The 17500-nt window shown below is 33.8% G+C and overlaps 1 protein-coding gene across 3 annotated transcripts in view; it reads right to left on the reverse strand.

Moving 5' to 3' along the window:
- Positions 1 to 724: 724 nt before the first annotated feature.
- Positions 725 to 17500, reverse strand: part of FNIP1 (folliculin interacting protein 1) — a 113742-nt gene continuing 96966 nt past the window's right edge. For 2 of the 3 annotated variants that reach the window (XM_081035781.1, XM_081035782.1), the window contains 4 exons: positions 17153 to 17321; positions 7638 to 7835; positions 5864 to 5979; positions 725 to 3512 (listed from right to left, as the gene is read on the reverse strand). In XM_081035781.1, coding sequence (XP_080891907.1) covers positions 3434 to 3512; positions 5864 to 5979; positions 7638 to 7835; positions 17153 to 17321 — 562 coding nt within the window. In that variant the 3' untranslated portion in view covers positions 725 to 3433. Of the gene's footprint in view, positions 3513 to 5863; positions 5980 to 7633; positions 7836 to 17152; positions 17322 to 17500 lie in introns of all 3 variants that reach the window. The other variant, XR_013992405.1, reaches the window with a different exon arrangement.

The following is a 17500-nucleotide window of genomic DNA, read 5'->3' on the forward strand; positions in this document are numbered from 1 at the left end:
CTTCCAACAGCCCCCTCAGGGCTAAAACAGGACTGCAGAGCCCCCACTAAGGACTGAAGGAAGAGCAGATTTCCCTACAATGTAAACAAAGAGGGCAGACTTGCTCAGGGTCACAAGCAAAAATAAAACAAACAAACAAACCAAAAAAAAAAAAAGTGAATAAACATGGATTAGAACCCAAACCAAGTGACCAATTTTTGAATTGTAAAGTCAACAGTAATTTGTATTGGCTACATGTTCATAATAGGTTTACGTGGCTTTTCCCAGGTTTTAAATGATTGCTTTTCAGTTTGTTTTTATGAAAGCATTTAAAGAAGATTTCAACTTGTCCTCATAAGGATTTGGTCAAATGTAAGAATATACCAGTATTGTTTTTATGTTTTCATTCACAGGAATGTATGTTAAGTTCTCCTCACAATAGCTGAGAGCCATAGAGAGACGTTTGGACAGATTACCAGTAACAGTAGCAGCCAAAATTATTGAGCACTTGGGGTATGTCATGCATTAAGATAAATTCTTGACATTCATTATTTTACTTGATTCTCACATAACCTCATGAAGTAGACGCTACTAAATTTCCCACACATAAATGTAGGATTAGAGAAGAACATTACAAATCAGGTGAAATGCCTAGAAGTGTCATATTTGGGAAAAGAATCAAGGTGAGCTGACATCAGAGTCCATGTACCTTATTAACACATGAAAGGAAGACCAACATCATACATCAAATTGACATGTGTATTTATTGCACAAATTTCCCCTAGAACTGGGAGTTTATTATAATACAGGTGTACATTTGAGAAATGTATACAGAACAAAAAACAGTATGTACATTTTATATATCCCACCATCTAAATAACTTATAGAAAGCAGAACAATCTCATAAGACACCTACCAGAAATAGGCATTGTGTAAAATCTGTTTGTTTTTTTTAAGTGATCATCAAAATTGTATGCCGACTACAACATAATTAAATCTGTGCTGGTACGTTTATTGCACTTAACATTTTCAAACTCAAAATTAAGACATATTAATAAAAGCCAGGAATATTTAAAATCAAACCAATTAGTTTATGTACAAGGAAAAATTAGTTTTAAATCTTAAACTAAGAGATCCCTTTTTCATTTTCTATTGCAACAAACCAGTTTTCAAAAATATGTAACACATTTCTGTCTGTACCATAAGTAGCTGAAAAAATTATTTCAAACAGGCCAAAACTCTTTTCACATTAATCATAATGACCACACATTAGAGAAGCAGCAGCTCATTCCTTGGGCTCTGTGTAAGGAAAGAATGACTATGATGAAGATAATAGAAATTACAGAAGGGCAGGTAATTATAAAACTCAGGAATTCTATGAGGATTAATGATTCTATAAGAAACTATAGGCCTTTTCCTTCTGAGCAAAGCTTAGTTTTAAGAATAACAGTACCATGAGCCATCCATTTACTGAACACCACATTTCCTAAATGATAATTTATTAGAGATTTCAAATAGATAGAACTGCGCACAATTTGATGATTAATTAAAAAAGAAAACACGCAAAAACAGACATTATCTACCTGCTACATATCATTCAGAACTGTAATAATAATGTACGATGGCCCACATACAAACGCTTCTGTATTCTGAATTCTGCCAAAGAGACTGATTCACAGAATTCCAAACAATAGAATAGAGAAGAATTTCGTTATTGAATGGAATAAGAACATTAAGCCAAAGAAAGTATACCCATAAACACATTTGGCAGCAAGTCATCCATGGGTGACTCAGGTATTAACTGGGACCAGCTGATAGGACACAGGGGCCAAAATGATTGCAGGCACACCAATTTCAGGTTTACATTCCATTAAAACAATCATTTCTTCTAGTTGGAGATTTCTTGAATACATAGAGAGCAAGGCAAAATGTGACCCAATGCTATAAATTCAAGGTCAAAGACTTAAACCACAGAAATCTTTCTTAATTTCTGAAAATTTAAACAGCAAGAAAGGATGAATTATACAGGAAATGTATTTAGTAACAGAATAAGCAAGTAGTTTTCTTTTCAAAAGCTAATCAGTTAATTGTGATAAAAAATAGTCCATGAAAGCAGAAACCAACTTCACTTCTAGCATTAAAAGTATCTTAGAGGCGGGGAAGAAAAAAAAAATATCTTAGACCAGATAAGTAAAGAATAAACTATAATGTAGTATTCAAGTAAACTGAGGTAGTAGAGCATATTGAAAACTTTATCTACCTATCTTTCTATTTACATTACTTACAAGAGTTTGGTTCCATAGTAGCCTTTTCTTCTCCCAAGCAACACTCTATAGTATTTACAAAAACAGTAACAACTGAAAAACGAAAATCTTTGAAAAAAATTAGCTTCTGGAAGAAAGGAGCAATTTGACAAAAGAGAGTAATTTTAAGAGCTGTTGAGTTCTATTAGTGTAAATTGAATATATAAAGCAGTGAAACAAATATTTAGTTCCTACAGGTTCAAGGAGGGCTGATACCGAAAGCATGGGCCTCGGTTACCTGAGCACTTTTGAAAAAAAAAAGTATTATTTTTGCCAATGCTTTGATGTAATTTTTAATCCTAATTTTAATTTATTAAATTAGATGCAAATATGTAAATATTAATATTTATAAGAATTAGCTTATACTTATAAACAAAACAAATGGTATAAAGTAGTATTCTTATTTGGGGAATCTATATTCTTCAGCCTTAAAAAAGATTGGCTTTACTTATATTTTAGGGTGTGTGAAACAGAAACATCACCAGAAAGTAACATTTCAACATTATATACAATTAATACTAGTTGAAAATATATATATATTTAAAAAGATATGTTTACCAATCTTGTATTTCTACCTCTGCTTTTTTAAAAACTAGATACATATGTACACTTGGGTAGATAACATAACACAGATTTATACTCATTCTGAGTTTGTTATAATTAATAGGCTGTTTAAAACACTTTGAAAAAACCCAGAAATTAGCTATTTTGAATTGACAAAAGAAATAATCAAGGTTTTATAGACCTATGTACCTTAGAAATAAAGAATTAAAACTAATGAAATGACTATCTCTGAGAAATTCAATCATGAGACATTTGTTGCTATTTATGAGTGTGGCAACGCTGTAGTGATCATATGAAATTTTTCGATGTTATTCATTTTGTAGAAATTTCTAAGTTATACTTTGGCTTTGTCAAATACTTTCCCCTCAAATTATTTATGCTGTTTTAGTTCATTTGATTAAAAATCTACAACCACCCAAAAGTCCAGTCAAAAGGAAAAAGCCATCCAATGATCACACAATGTGCACTACAATGCAGAATACTCAGGTGACTCACTCAGATGGAAATCTAACAGGGGGAAAAATGCCATAAATTCATGTTGTGTCTGCTTCCTTGGTTTCTACTTAACTTTCCAAACAACCTTCATCTTAAAGGAGTATCTGAGCAACATATGGAGAGTGAGTACTTGCTACAGCAGCCAGAAGAGGAAGATCACTGGATTCAATTCTGAAATTTAAAAAAAAAAAAAAAATTAAAAAAAATTAAATTTTGAAATTAAAAAAAAAACACCTCAGTCAGGCTTTCTGTACCCAGGACAGGAATCCTTCAGGCAATGACTACTACCTATAAAGTCATTATACCTCAGGAGTCAAGGACCTAAGCCACCGTGACCAAAAGGAAAAAGGTAAGAGAGCTGAAGATAACAAAAGTTGGAACATTTTCAGTAAGTAAAAACCAGAACCAAATATTTTTTTAAAAAGCAAGCATCTGAAACCCACTGGAAAGTCATGGATGTAGGCAAGCATCTGACTGACCTGCTGACTGACCATGCATCAGGGCAAGGGGCGATGTCTAAGAAATACAACGTAATAGAATAATAGTGTGCACCCACGTTGTTTTGAATACAAATGTTTCTGTAAGATATACTGGGAAGACGTAATGGAGGCTTCTTAAAAATACTTCCTACCATAAACAATTTACAGGAAAACAAAAATGGCCAATAAACATAGATTCACTCATGCAGACTCACTCATGGTTAGAGACTAAATCTGAATAAAATCAGATACCATTTTCAGCTAGTAGCTTGACAAAGATTAAAAAGTTGGAAATAGCCAGTAGTATGAAGAGTATACTTCCTGCTGTTTGTGAGACTTTATTCTGGTACTTTCTGGTAGCATTTACTACTATGTATCAAAATAACTGTCATGATCAAAAATTTAATACACATGCCTTTAAATAAAAAATTCTACTTCAAAATATTTTTCCTACGAACTTCAAAGATTTATATTCATTCTAGTACTGGTTTGTAATAGGAAAGGAAACAGAAAATATAGTAGGTCCTCGAATAATGTCCTTTCATTAAACATCATTTCATTATAATGTTGATAAGATGTCATAGGAACATAACTCTTATTTATATATCAGTTAGCATTTGGTTAAACTGGTTTCATTACATATCGTTTTGCTTAAAATTGCAGAAGCTATTAAAGATTTAAATGAGAACGTACTGTAATCTAAATTCCACCAAATAATGGAATGCTATATAGCTATTAAAAATAATGACATAGATCAGTATGTGCTTATATGAACAAATATTCAAAATATATTAAAGGCAAGTTGCACAATAATATATAGAATATAAACCAATTTCTATTATTTACCTTATGCATTATCTTATACATTATCCATTAACCGTGTTTGTTTGGGTGAGGTTTGCAAGTTGGGGAAAAGATGATGATGACTTGCTTTTCATTTTATGCCAAAATGCACTATGAACTCTGGTTAAATTCACATTACTTTAAAAAACAGTAACGATTTTTTTAAAAATAGCAACAATTTAAAAAAAAAAATAAAGTCATTACACAAACAGAATCATCTATTTCCAATCTGGATGATAAGGAATAACATTAAAACATTAATAAAATAACTTAATTTGGTTTCTGACATATAGTAGCTACTCGTTGATGTTGGCTCTTTCTCCCTTGGTAAAAGCGGAATTAGACAAAAGTTCCAGCTTGTTTTAATTTATTCAATTAGCATTTCAAAAAATTATTCACACACACATACACACATATACACATACATAATGGCCATAGAACATATGAAAAGTGATCACAGAACATAATGAAAACAGCTATACTATGCCTCCCACCAATTATCTGTTCATCCTTCAGCTAGCTACATAACTGTCTTCTTCCCAAAAATACCTGCAGAGTAGACAGAGATAATGGGGAAGCAGTAATAACATGTAGCTAATGTATTACTCTCCACAGTATGCCATTATTTCAGTCATTTCATTTGGATAGTAGGGCAGATGCTGGAAATGGTAAGTTTACAATATATTTATAAATAAAAATGAATATATACTTATTTTTTCTAAGACAAACATTTAGATTTTAACTCATTTTTATCTGATTATATTCGCAATTTACTGTAATGGCACAGGGGACAATGCCTTTCAGACCAGTGGAAGACAGGGGTCTGCTTTGATTGTGGTATAGAGCAGGGATGTCAAAACTTTTTTCAACGTTTTTCACCAAGGGCCATATTCGGTAAAATACACAAACAGCCGGGCCACTCACTCGAGGTGAAGTACGTATTGCCTCACCTGGTTTATTTAAGTAAACTAAATATATTTTTGGAATTTGCTGCGGGCCAATTAAAAATGGATTGAGGACTGCAGTTGGCCCGCGGGCCGCAGTTTTGATGCCCCTGGTGTAGAGCAACCCTGGGCTAACAGTACCCAGCCTCAAACAGGCAAAGACACTGCAAAGGAAAGAAGGCAATTCTGAGGAATAGCTCTTGCTGAAAGACAGTGTGATGTGAAAGCAAAGCCAGGCAAGAAACCATGAACATACCCTAGAACCACTCCCAACTCCTTGACATGAACACGCATCTGCCCCCTCAGGTACTCGGACAGCATCTTGCTCTTGAAGTACAGCTCCTGTAACCGGTCTTCAAGGTGCATTACACACTGCAGTTAGGGGGAAACCAAGAACAGGTCAGAAAATGGTTTCCAATTCGAACTGATGGCGATTTCCTAAGCATCATGTCTTTGACAATTCTATTTCATTATTCCAACATAAACTAAAATTTGGAACAGATTTTTAAAACATGTGATTTTAGAGTATAAACCTTTTTCTAGCTCCTATCAAAGATTTTGATTCTACAATTTTGTTTTTTTAAAAGTGGTAAGTTATACACAATACAAAATTTACCATTTTAGCCGTTTTTAATGTACAATTGAGAGGCATTAAGTACATTCAAAATGTTGTGCAACTATCACCACTATCCATTTCCAGAACTTTAAAAAATATTTTGATTTTAAATTTGATAAAATAACACTCTTGTAAATTTACATATTTCAAATGTGTCTACATAGGACAGGCTGCATTCTCCTGTAGACTAAAAGGAAAACGACAATAGCTCAGGCAATACTATGTAGTCCTTGGAAGAGAGATGTTTCTAAGCTGGAACATTAAAAACTAAAACACATTTCGTTATCCATTTACTTGCTCAATTTACTAAAATAGGTGATTGTTTCATGTGAACTTATGCTATATATGCTTGAGGAAAAAACCATGATGTGCAGGTGTTAAAACACTAAATTCATACGGAGTATTCCTTTCCAATGAAAATCAGTTATTAAAGCTAATAAACACCCATTTTCTTCTTAGAAAAACGCAACTGAATGCATTTCTTGGCATACTTATTGTTTTTGTGGTGTATGTTTTTTCTATAATCCTCACTTGGGCTGAAGATGCCGTAAGTGAAGAACAAAATGTTTACAGAATACATATATATAATAAAATTCATATAAATGTATATATATATACACAAATGTACAATTTACCATATTACCCATTGTTAAGCACACAATTCAGTAGCATTAAGTACATTTACAATGTTGTACAACCATCATCAACATCCATTTCCAGAATTTTTTTCACTATCCCGAACAGAAACTCTGTACCCATTATACAGTAACTCCTCATTCACTCCTTCCCCCCAGCACCTGGCATTCTGCACAAAGCCCGGGGATACTGCATGTCCATACCTTACATGATGCTAGTCAGGCACCGAATTCCGGCTGCTGAAATCATCGAATGTAGGTATGATACAGACATGTACACCCCCTCCTGTCCTATCAGCCTGGGCTGCCATAACAAAATACCATAGGCTCAGCAGCTTCAACAACAGAAAATTATTTTCTCACAGCTCTCAAGGCTGGAAATTTGAGATCAGGGCACCAGCATGGTAGGGTTCTACTGAAAACTCCCTTCCTGGCTGGCAGATGGCTGCCTTCTCCCTGTGTCCTCACATGGTAGAGAGAGTGCAATCTCTCTCTTCCTCTTCTAATAACGCCATTAATTCTGCCCTGGGGGGGGGGGGGTCTCACCTTCATTACCTAAACCAACCCTAATTACCTTCCAAAGGCCCATCTCCAAATAATATTGCACTGGAGGTTAGGGCTTCAACATATGGATTTTAGGGGAACACAAAACTTCAGTCCATAACATCTTCTTTCGGGCAAACAATGATGAAGCTAACAGCAGTACACAGGCACATATTAAACAGAGTTTAGTCACCTATCAGAGTGCTCAAGGTAATTTAAGCCTCATACATACTTACAAAATTTGGAGATAAGTTATGTTTATAAAGCTGAAGAGTGGAATGAAGCAGATTGGAAACAAGAGTGGAAACCAGTACTTCCTTTCCCAATTTATTATCTGTCACTCGTCTCTGGCTACTGGCCACTTGAACAGTCCATTTATCCATATCTGCTATAATACACACAGCTTCTGCTATTGGTTCATCCAACACTGGATGCTGGAAAGAAAAGAAGAATTAATCTTATGATAAGCAAATGAAGTTTTCAAAGTTAATGCTAATGGAATGAGGCAATGAAGATATACTAAACAAAAACACAATAAAAGAATATTAAATTCTGAAAGCTACTGCCAAAGAATCCTTGACAGTGGAGGATGGAATAGTTAATTAACTCAATAACTAATATCCCAAGATATCTTATGGAAATCATTTCTAGATCAAGATTCATTATAAGAACTTTGTATTCTTTAAACCAGAACTTAACTTTCATTGGTCTTTTGGTCATTCATTCATTCAACAAATTTATTGAGTGCTAACTATGGTGCCAGGAAATTGAAAAAAATTTCTTTTATCTTGAAAGAGCTAAAATTTTTAAAAATAGATAGGATAGGAACTCACATGAACAAGTCAATGGTGAGGTTCTGTGCTAACTAACCCAGCCCATCAGGCATTAAATTGCTTGAGCATCTCGGGAGCTAGTCCTTTCTTACATGAAGTACTTTGCTGACTGTGCAGCACGTTTCTCTGTTTTACCCGGATGTGTATCCAGGGTGCAGCTATAGTGGCATAATAGTTACAAAGGAGACAAAGCCACTAATATGGAAAATGGAAAAAAAAGGTCACCACACACACACACACACACACACACACACACACACACACACACTACCCATTTACATTTTTTAAAAATCAGATCTATATCTAAATGAAAATGTGTAGAAACAAGAAGGGAAATACTCAAATCAACCTATTTGTCATGAAGATCTCTGTGAAAAAGTATGGAATATTAAAAAGTTGAAGAGGGATTTATTCTTTTTGCATCGTATATCTTTATATTGTTTGAATTTCTATCACAAGCATTTACCTAAATGACACTTTCATAATTAGAAAATTTAATGCATAAGGAAAAATATTTTCAACTCACATATACTGATAAAAGGACCACAGGCACATGGCTGTGCCCTTGGCTTTCCCAGGTTTATATACAAAGACCAGCAATGACAAGTACACAGCACCACTATCAGAAAGATCGTGATGGCCTACAATGCTCAACACTTCAGCAGCTTCCTGTATTTGGAAAGGTAAGGAGTTTTTCAACACTGGCCATATACATCAGCAGCAATAAGACTGAGATTAAAAACTATAATTTGAAATACTTAAATCCAATGGGACTTTTTCCTTTCCAGCTTTTACTGTTATTAGAATTTCATAGCTAAGAATATAAGTTTGCTCCTGGATAAACCCGTGTTTGGTACCCTCAAAGGATATCTTTTTGCCCAGTTAATGAACAACCACTTTGAATAAAGCTTTTTACTTGATGCTAAGGAAATGAAGACAATGGAGCTCAGGGTCTTGTGAGGGAGATAAAAATAAATATGCCCGGCTATAAACAGACATATGTTATATCATAAAGACATATGTCAGAAGACATATGTGAAGACAGATGAAATAGGAATCAAGTGCTGGTGTAGCCAGAAGAGGGCAACAGTGGGTTCTGCGTGACTGGGCATTTCACTGTGGAAGGGACACAAGGCTATGACACTGAAGTATGGATAGGATTTTGCTGGTGACAAACAGAAAAGAATTTTGGATAATTCTGTAAGAGGAAATATCATGAGAAGACTCAGAGATAGAAATAGATGCGTGAACCAAATTTGTGGAAAATGATATTGAGAAGTGTGGGAAGAAGATAATGGCAAAGAAAAAGCCTGAAAAGATACATTGTGAAGACTTTCCATGTCTAAACTTCACATTTGTTTTTATAAAATAGTACTCAAATATTTCTTATTCAGCTCCTATGAAGGCTATAACATTTTTCTATCCATCATCTTAATTACTGAAATGTAATTTTGGAAATGGTGTATCTTACATTTTTAAGAAACAAAATAATAATGAACATGTATTTTAATGTAAGTACCTCTATGTTTATAAAAGAAAAATAAGACAGGAGGCATGATCAAATATCCAAAATGGAAGAATAACAAACTGATAAAGGCAGATACTACTTCTAAAAGCACTGGTCATCTTTAGATGAGAATTATGAAGGGGATCCATCTATTATTCTCACAAGGAAATGCCTAAACAGATTATGGAGAAACTGCTATGAAATATACCTTGTTTAAAGGGTTACAAACCATTATAGTAAGTAACTTTATAGCTCCTCAATCAAAAGGCATGTGGCTAATATTTTAAAAGGTTTATCAAACAAAAATATTTATAAAATCCATGGTTTGTTTGTTTTTCTTCAAATTTTTGATAAGGAAAATGGTCCCAAATCAGCAGTCTGCCAAAGAGAAGGGTTTAATTCTAAGTTTGAGTTCAGAAATAATTCAAATCAACTCACTTTAGGAGTTGTTAAAAAACCAGGGGAGATGGGGGGAGGAAGGGATCGTGCCAATCGTTCATTTTAAAATTACTTGTTCTCACTCAATGGGGTGTCATATGCCATGTTCTAATCTGATAAAATTTCAACTTAACCAATCTCACTCTCACCATCAACTTCTGGAAAAACAGCCTACATCTAATGGCAGCATATTCTTAACTGAGACTTTATAGTGGCCTCCTCTACAATCTTCACTAAATTTTATCCAGCTTCAGATACTTGCAAATCACAAAATGGGAAGTATATGTAAGTGAGAGAGAAACAGTGAATCTAAAGCTTTATTTTTCTTAAAACTTCTTCTCTTGAGTTCCGTAACATTTACAATAAAAATTCATCCAAAAATCTTACCAGCATTTTTTTTCTCTCAGGAATTTCCAAAATCACAATAGTACCATACTTGTAAATTCCCAAATTGTCAAGTGATCTCACTAGTGAATACTTACTCCCTTATCTCTGTTACAAAACCTAATTTTTCAGTGGCCTGCTAGGTATTCAAACATGGCCTGGCAAATTGCACTTTTAAACTCAAAATGTACCAAGTCAACTCCAGTGTATTTTCCTCAAAACTAGCCAGTTTTCTTTAATTACCTTTCTAAAAAATAAAAATGAGATCCCCAGTGTTGCAGAGGGAATAGGCCTCAGGGACAATACAAATTGCTGTTCAAACTGGCATAGTTTTTTGGAGAAGAAATTAAGCAACATGCATCAAGAACATGAAAATAACCCTAACCTTAAAAACTGGCCAGTAACCTCATTTCTGGGTAATCTAGCTTAAAGAAAGAATCTTAAATTCATAAAACATAGCAACAGTATCTGTTATTTATAAGGGTAAAAGGAAGAAAACTTCTTTTAAAAGTTGAGCAATAGAGAATAAAGAACACAGAAATAAACCTATGTATACATGCTCCATTTATGACAAAGGAGCCAAGAATACACAATGGAGAAAGGATAATCTCTTCAATAAATGGTTTTGGGAAAATTAAACAGTCACATACAAAAGAAAAAAACTGGACTCAGATCTTACACCATACACAAAAAATCAACTCAAACTAGATTAAAGATTTGAATATAAGACCTGAAATGATGAAACTCCTAGAAGAGAACATAGGGAGTAAGCTCCTTTAACATCCATCTTGGCAATGATTTCTTAGATTTGTCACCAACAGCAAAGGCAAAACCAAACTAAACTAAAAGGCTTCTGCACAGCAAAGGAAACCATCGGCAGAAAAGGCAACCCACAGAATGGAAGAAAATATTTGCAAACCATATATCTGATAAGGGGTTAATATCCAAAATAGGTGAGAAACTCATACAACTCAATAGCAAAAGAAAAAAAGAATCTGATTAAAAAATGGATAAAATAACTGAATAGGCATTTTTCCAAAGAAGACATAGCCAACATGCACATGAAAAGATGCTCAACGTCACTAATCATCAGGGAAATGAAAATCAAACCACAATGAGCAATCACCTCACACCTGTTAGAATGGTTATTATCAAAAAGACAAGAGATAACAAGTGTTGTAGAGGGAATGGAGAAAAGGGAACCCTTGTGAATTGTTGGTGGGAATGTAAATTGGTGCAGCCAACTACGGAAAACAATATGGAGGTTCCTCAAAAAATTAAAAACAGAACTACCAGACGAACCAGTAATACCACTTCCGGGTATACAGCCAAAGGAAATTAAAACAGGATGTCAAAGAGGTATCTGTATGTTAACTGAAGCATTATTCACAATAGTCAAGATATGAAAACAACCTAAATGTCTGCCAACAGACGAATGGATAAAGAAGATTGGGATGTATGTACATACACATACACACACACACACACACACACACACAGACATACACAATGAAATATTATTCAGCCGTGAGAAAAAAAGGAAATCCTGCCATTTGCAACAACAGGGATGGACCTTGAGGGTATTATGCTAAGTGAAATAAGTCAAATAAAGAAAGACAAATACTATATAATATCTCTTATATGTGGAATTAGAAAAAACTCATAGACACAGAGAACAGATCTGTGGTTGACAGAGGTGGGGTGGAGGTAGGGGATACGGGTGAACGTGGTCAAAAGGTACAAACTTCCAGTTATGAGATAAATAGTCCTGCAGATGTAATGGACAGCATGGAGACTATACTTAACATTACTGTACTGTATATTCAAAAGTTGCTAAGAGAGTAGGTCTTAAAAGTTCACATCACACAAAAAAAAAAAACAATCTGTAACTATATGAGGTGATGGATGATAACTAAATTTATTGTGGTGATCATTTTGCAATATATACATACATCAAATCATTATGTTGTACACCTTAAACTAATAAAATGTTATATAGAAATACGACATATACATATATAGTGTACATATATACACACAGACACACGTTTTATATATATGTATAGTACATATAAAAATATGTATATATAAAAATTAAATTTTAGTGTTGTAATGACATAGTAGGGAAATTATAGTAAATATAGATAAAAACAAATTTTGTAAAGAAAACTTATCAAAACTATATTCCGAGGGTGGCAAAAAAATATATAAAAAGTGGACACTTTGGTCAACGTTGCTCAAGCAGTAGTTCGCTGTAGTCAGAAGTGTCTGGACACTGATGGTAACCACTTTAAGCACCTCTTGTAATTGCAGAAGTCAAACGTGACTTGTATTCATCTTTTGTTATTGGTATATATTGTGTATCATAATTTTAATAGTTTTTCCTTTCCTAAAATGTGTACACATTTTTTTGACATCCTCTGTATATGTATATATACTATATACCCTCTATATAGTATATATAAAAATGTATATGCATATATTACTATATACTATATAAGGCCTCAATTTTATATACGTATATGGTGTGTATAAACACACATACACATACATATATAGACAATAGTAATGATGACAAAAAGATACAAGGTACAGAGTGCCTAATATATACAGAACACCACACAGTAAAAGTCTGGAATATAAACAGTATCGCCTTCATTATCGGCAAAGAAACTGAGGCTGTAATAGATTAAATATCTTGTCTTAGGACACAAAGGTATTAAGAGGCCGAGCCTGGGCTTTGTGAAATGCCACAAACTGCATAATGACTGGAAGAAATTTTTATATTAAGAATGGCTGCCACTGAATGTAGACTTAGAAAAATCCGTGTTTAGCTTTTGACACATTTCAACATTTTATACAGTAAACACATATTGATTTGGTAGTAAGAAAAATAACACTTTCTCAGAAACTTGAGAAAAAAATAAAAGACACTCCATTAATATAGTTCACAAGAATAAAATGGTATCTTTTTTAAAAAGTACTTTCCTCATTACTTGTGTCTTAAAAGGTTCCTCCATGCTTTGCCATGTATGCACATTAAAAATAGTTCTCAGGTTAATATAATAATGATAAATTTTTAAGTATACAATAACTAAAACCACTAAAAATAAACATATATGAATAAGAAAAAATGACTGAAAAAATGAGAAATTCAACAACCTGTTAGTGCTGAGATTAAGGTTGGTGTTTTACTTTTCATTTTTTCAAAATTTTCTGTAATACTGTTTTGATAATATCTTCTTATAAATAAAAATATCAGAGGGAAAGACTTTTAGAAACCCAGTTACTACAACAGAGGGCAGAAGACAAAAAACTCATCCTCCTTACCTCCTCTAGCAATAGAACTCCAAGAGCAAAACTGGGACCACTAATATAAGTCTCGCAAGTTTTGCAATGCCAGTTTTACTATTTGTGTCTGTATTAACCTTCGTCCATCTGTTTCAGAGACAGCATGGCACAGGAGCTTAAGAACAGGCAGATAAGGACTGATTTCTAGCTCTGCCATTCCCTATCCATGTAACTTAAAAACCTCTCCATGCTATACCTGAAATATAGGAGTGATAATAATGAGTACCTCAAAGGATTATCATAAGATCAAGTGAGGTATTACATTTAAGTGGCATAGTAAGACCACAATAAATACTAAGTGCTTATTCTTATTACTCCTCCTCTAATAATTAGCAGGTGGAAACCCTTCACACCAAAATGCTTTGTCTTCAATAGGAGACAGTAACCCCCTCCAATGCCAGGCTTTCAGAGAACACCAAGGAACACTGTATGTGGTAATGGGTACAGATGAAGAAAATAGATTGAGTGACTAAGATCAGAGGTAAAGAAGGACAAGAGGGCACAGAAAGCATTAGAGGGACCCACACAGGATTTCCTAACCAAGTAATTCAAGAAATACTGAGCATTACGTTAGGCACTGGGAGGACAGGACTGAAAAAAAAACAAATGGTTCCTTCACTCTGAAGGACAAATACCATTGACCGATGTAAATTCCTTCCTATGAAGCATTAAATTACCTATTATTATCTTCCTCAGGTATTTATTTTTTTAGGCATTGTACTACACTTACATACTTGCCTTATTTTCTCCATTACTAAGTAAATAACTTGAGGTAAGAAACTATTTATTTTTCATCTACACATATGTATCCTTTGAACTACTAGCACTATGTTCAGAACACAGTATGTCAGTATTTGATTCATATTAAAAGGTTCAACAAAATAGCTTTTAAATATAAAGAACATGAGTATGATAAGTTATCTTTATAAGCTTTGTTTTTGTCTGGATTTGCCATAATTTCCCTACTATACAATAAAACACCAAAATTTACAACTTTAGGTACTTTTTTACAGACAGGGGGTTTAAACTTTCTGGGCTAACAATTAAGTGACAGCTTGCTCACTAAGCCATATTTTCTCACCCATGATTTCCTAGTTGGATTTCTCCATTTCCTTTTCAACGTTTTGTTTTTCTGGTGTTTTGTTTTTTTCTGGGGGGGGGGGGTGTAAGGGGGAGTGTTGTTAAAACAAAAAAACTATTAAAGTGACACATAGAATTGAAGGGAGAAACAGAAAATTCAATAACAGCTGGAGACTTCAATATTCTACCTCAATAACTGAAGGAACAACTAGATAGAAAATCAGCAAGGACCGTGGCATCTATAGAACACTATGCCCTACAGCAGCCAGCTATGCTTTTTCAAGTGCACATGGAACAGTCTCCAGGACAGAACAAAAAGTCTCAATAAATTTAAAAGGACTGAAATCAGATCAAGTGTGTTGTCTAACCACAATGGAACTAATTTAGAAATCAACTATAAAAGGAAATTTAAGAATTCTACAAATATTTAGAAATTAAATATCACACTTCTAAATAACCCATGGGTCAAGGAAATGGCAAGAGACGTTAGAAAATACTTTGAAGTGAATGAAAATGAAAACAAAATTTATGAGACTCAGTAAAAACGGAGCTTAGAGGAAAATTTAGAGTTTTAAATGCCTATATTAAAAAAGAAAACTGTATTTCAAATAAGTAACCTAAGATTCCATCTTAAGAAACTATGAAAAGAGCAAACTACACTGAAAGCAAGCAGAAGAAAAGAAATAATAAAATGAGGATAGAAAACAATGAAATACAAGACACATGATAGAGAAAAATCAACGAAAACAAAAGTTGTTTCCTTAAAAAGATAAACAAAATTGACAAACCTTCAGCTAGAATAGGAATCAGCAAACTTTTTCTGTAAACAGACAGAGAAAACATTTTTGGCTTTAGGGGCTACAACATCACTGTCTCAATGACTCAACTCTACTGTTGTAGCAGGAAAACAGTCATACAGTAAGTCATACACTCAGGAAGAAAACGAAAATCAGAATAGATCTGTAACAAGAAATTGAATTAGCAATTTAAAATATTCTCATTAAAAAAAGCCTAGACCCAGATGGATTCACCGGTGAATTCTATCAAACATTTAGTGAAAAAAATAATGCCAATCTTCCAGAATATCCTGAGAGACAGAGGAGGGAATACTTCTCAACTCATTCTATCAGGCCAGTATTCTGATACTAAAGCTAGACGAAGACATCACAAGAAAACTACAGACTAATAATACCTCTCATGAATATAGACTCCAAAAATCTATAAGAAAATGTTAGTAAATCAAATCCAGCAACATATAAAATGTAGTATATACCATGACCAAGATAGATAGTCGCCCCTGGAATACAAAGGGTTGGTCTAAAAATCAATCTATGTAATCTATCACATTAACTGTTTAAAGAAGAAATACATGATCATTTCAATAGACAATGAAATAGTATTTGACAAAATCTCACACCCATTCAAGATTTAAAGGTGGAGGGGGGGAGTAGAAGGAAGGGGGAGAAACAAACAAAACTCAAAAAATTGGAAGAGAAGGGAACTCTGTCCACCTGAGAAAGGGCATCTGTAAGAATTCTATAACTAACATCATACTAAATAATGAAAGACTCAATGTTTTCTCTTTGAGATCAGCAGCAAGACAAGGATGTCCACTGTCAGCACTTCTATGCAACACTGTACTGAGGTTCTAGCCTGTACAACCAGGAAAGAAAAAGAAACAAGGCATCCGGACTGAAAAGGAAGATGTTAAACTATTCGTTGATGGCATGAGCCTGCATGTAAAAAATCCTAAGGAATCCACACAAAAAATTAAAACAAATAAAAGAATTCAGCAAGGTGTCAGGATACAAGATCAATAAACCAATTGTACTTCTATAGACTAGGAATGAATAATCTGAAAATAAAATTAAAAAATAATTCCATTCACATTTAGGCATTTGCAATTTTATTGATATTATAAATGATCTAGTGAGGGACGTCTATAAATAATATAGTACTTTCCTTATTTTAGATTTCCATTTGAATAGATTTCTGGAACTCTCTACTTGCTTTCATGGTGATAGGTACAAACACACAGGTATTATATAAAGTAACTGATTCAGAGAAAAATGATTGGGTTACGCAATGAAGTGTTCTGAGTTCTACTGGTTAACAGAGTTCATTCTAAATAAATTCAAGAGCAGTGAAGGTCACTCACCTGCACAGCATGAGACAAATCTGACACCAGACACTGACGAAGCCTCTCATCACTCCCAATTCCTTGAAGAACAAAGTCAGGGACATAAGACGAGCAGTATCCACCCAATAAGGACCTCCCAAAATTGGCAATGTTGGGCTGAACAGCACTCACTTCAATTAACTTTGACCTAGAAGAAAGGTCCCAAAAGAAGGCATACCTAATTAGTAATAAACATATTGTACCAATAGAAAGAATTTTGTCCTCTACTAGTCCATATTAAATGCCATCATTTTCTATAAAATATACTCAGATTACAATCATTCTTAAATAAAAACTGGCTTAAGTACTCAATCAGACCACAAAATA

The sequence above is a fragment of the Rhinolophus hipposideros genome (assembly GCF_964194185.1).
Source record: "Rhinolophus hipposideros genome assembly, chromosome: 23".
Taxonomy (NCBI): Eukaryota; Metazoa; Chordata; class Mammalia; order Chiroptera; family Rhinolophidae; genus Rhinolophus; species Rhinolophus hipposideros.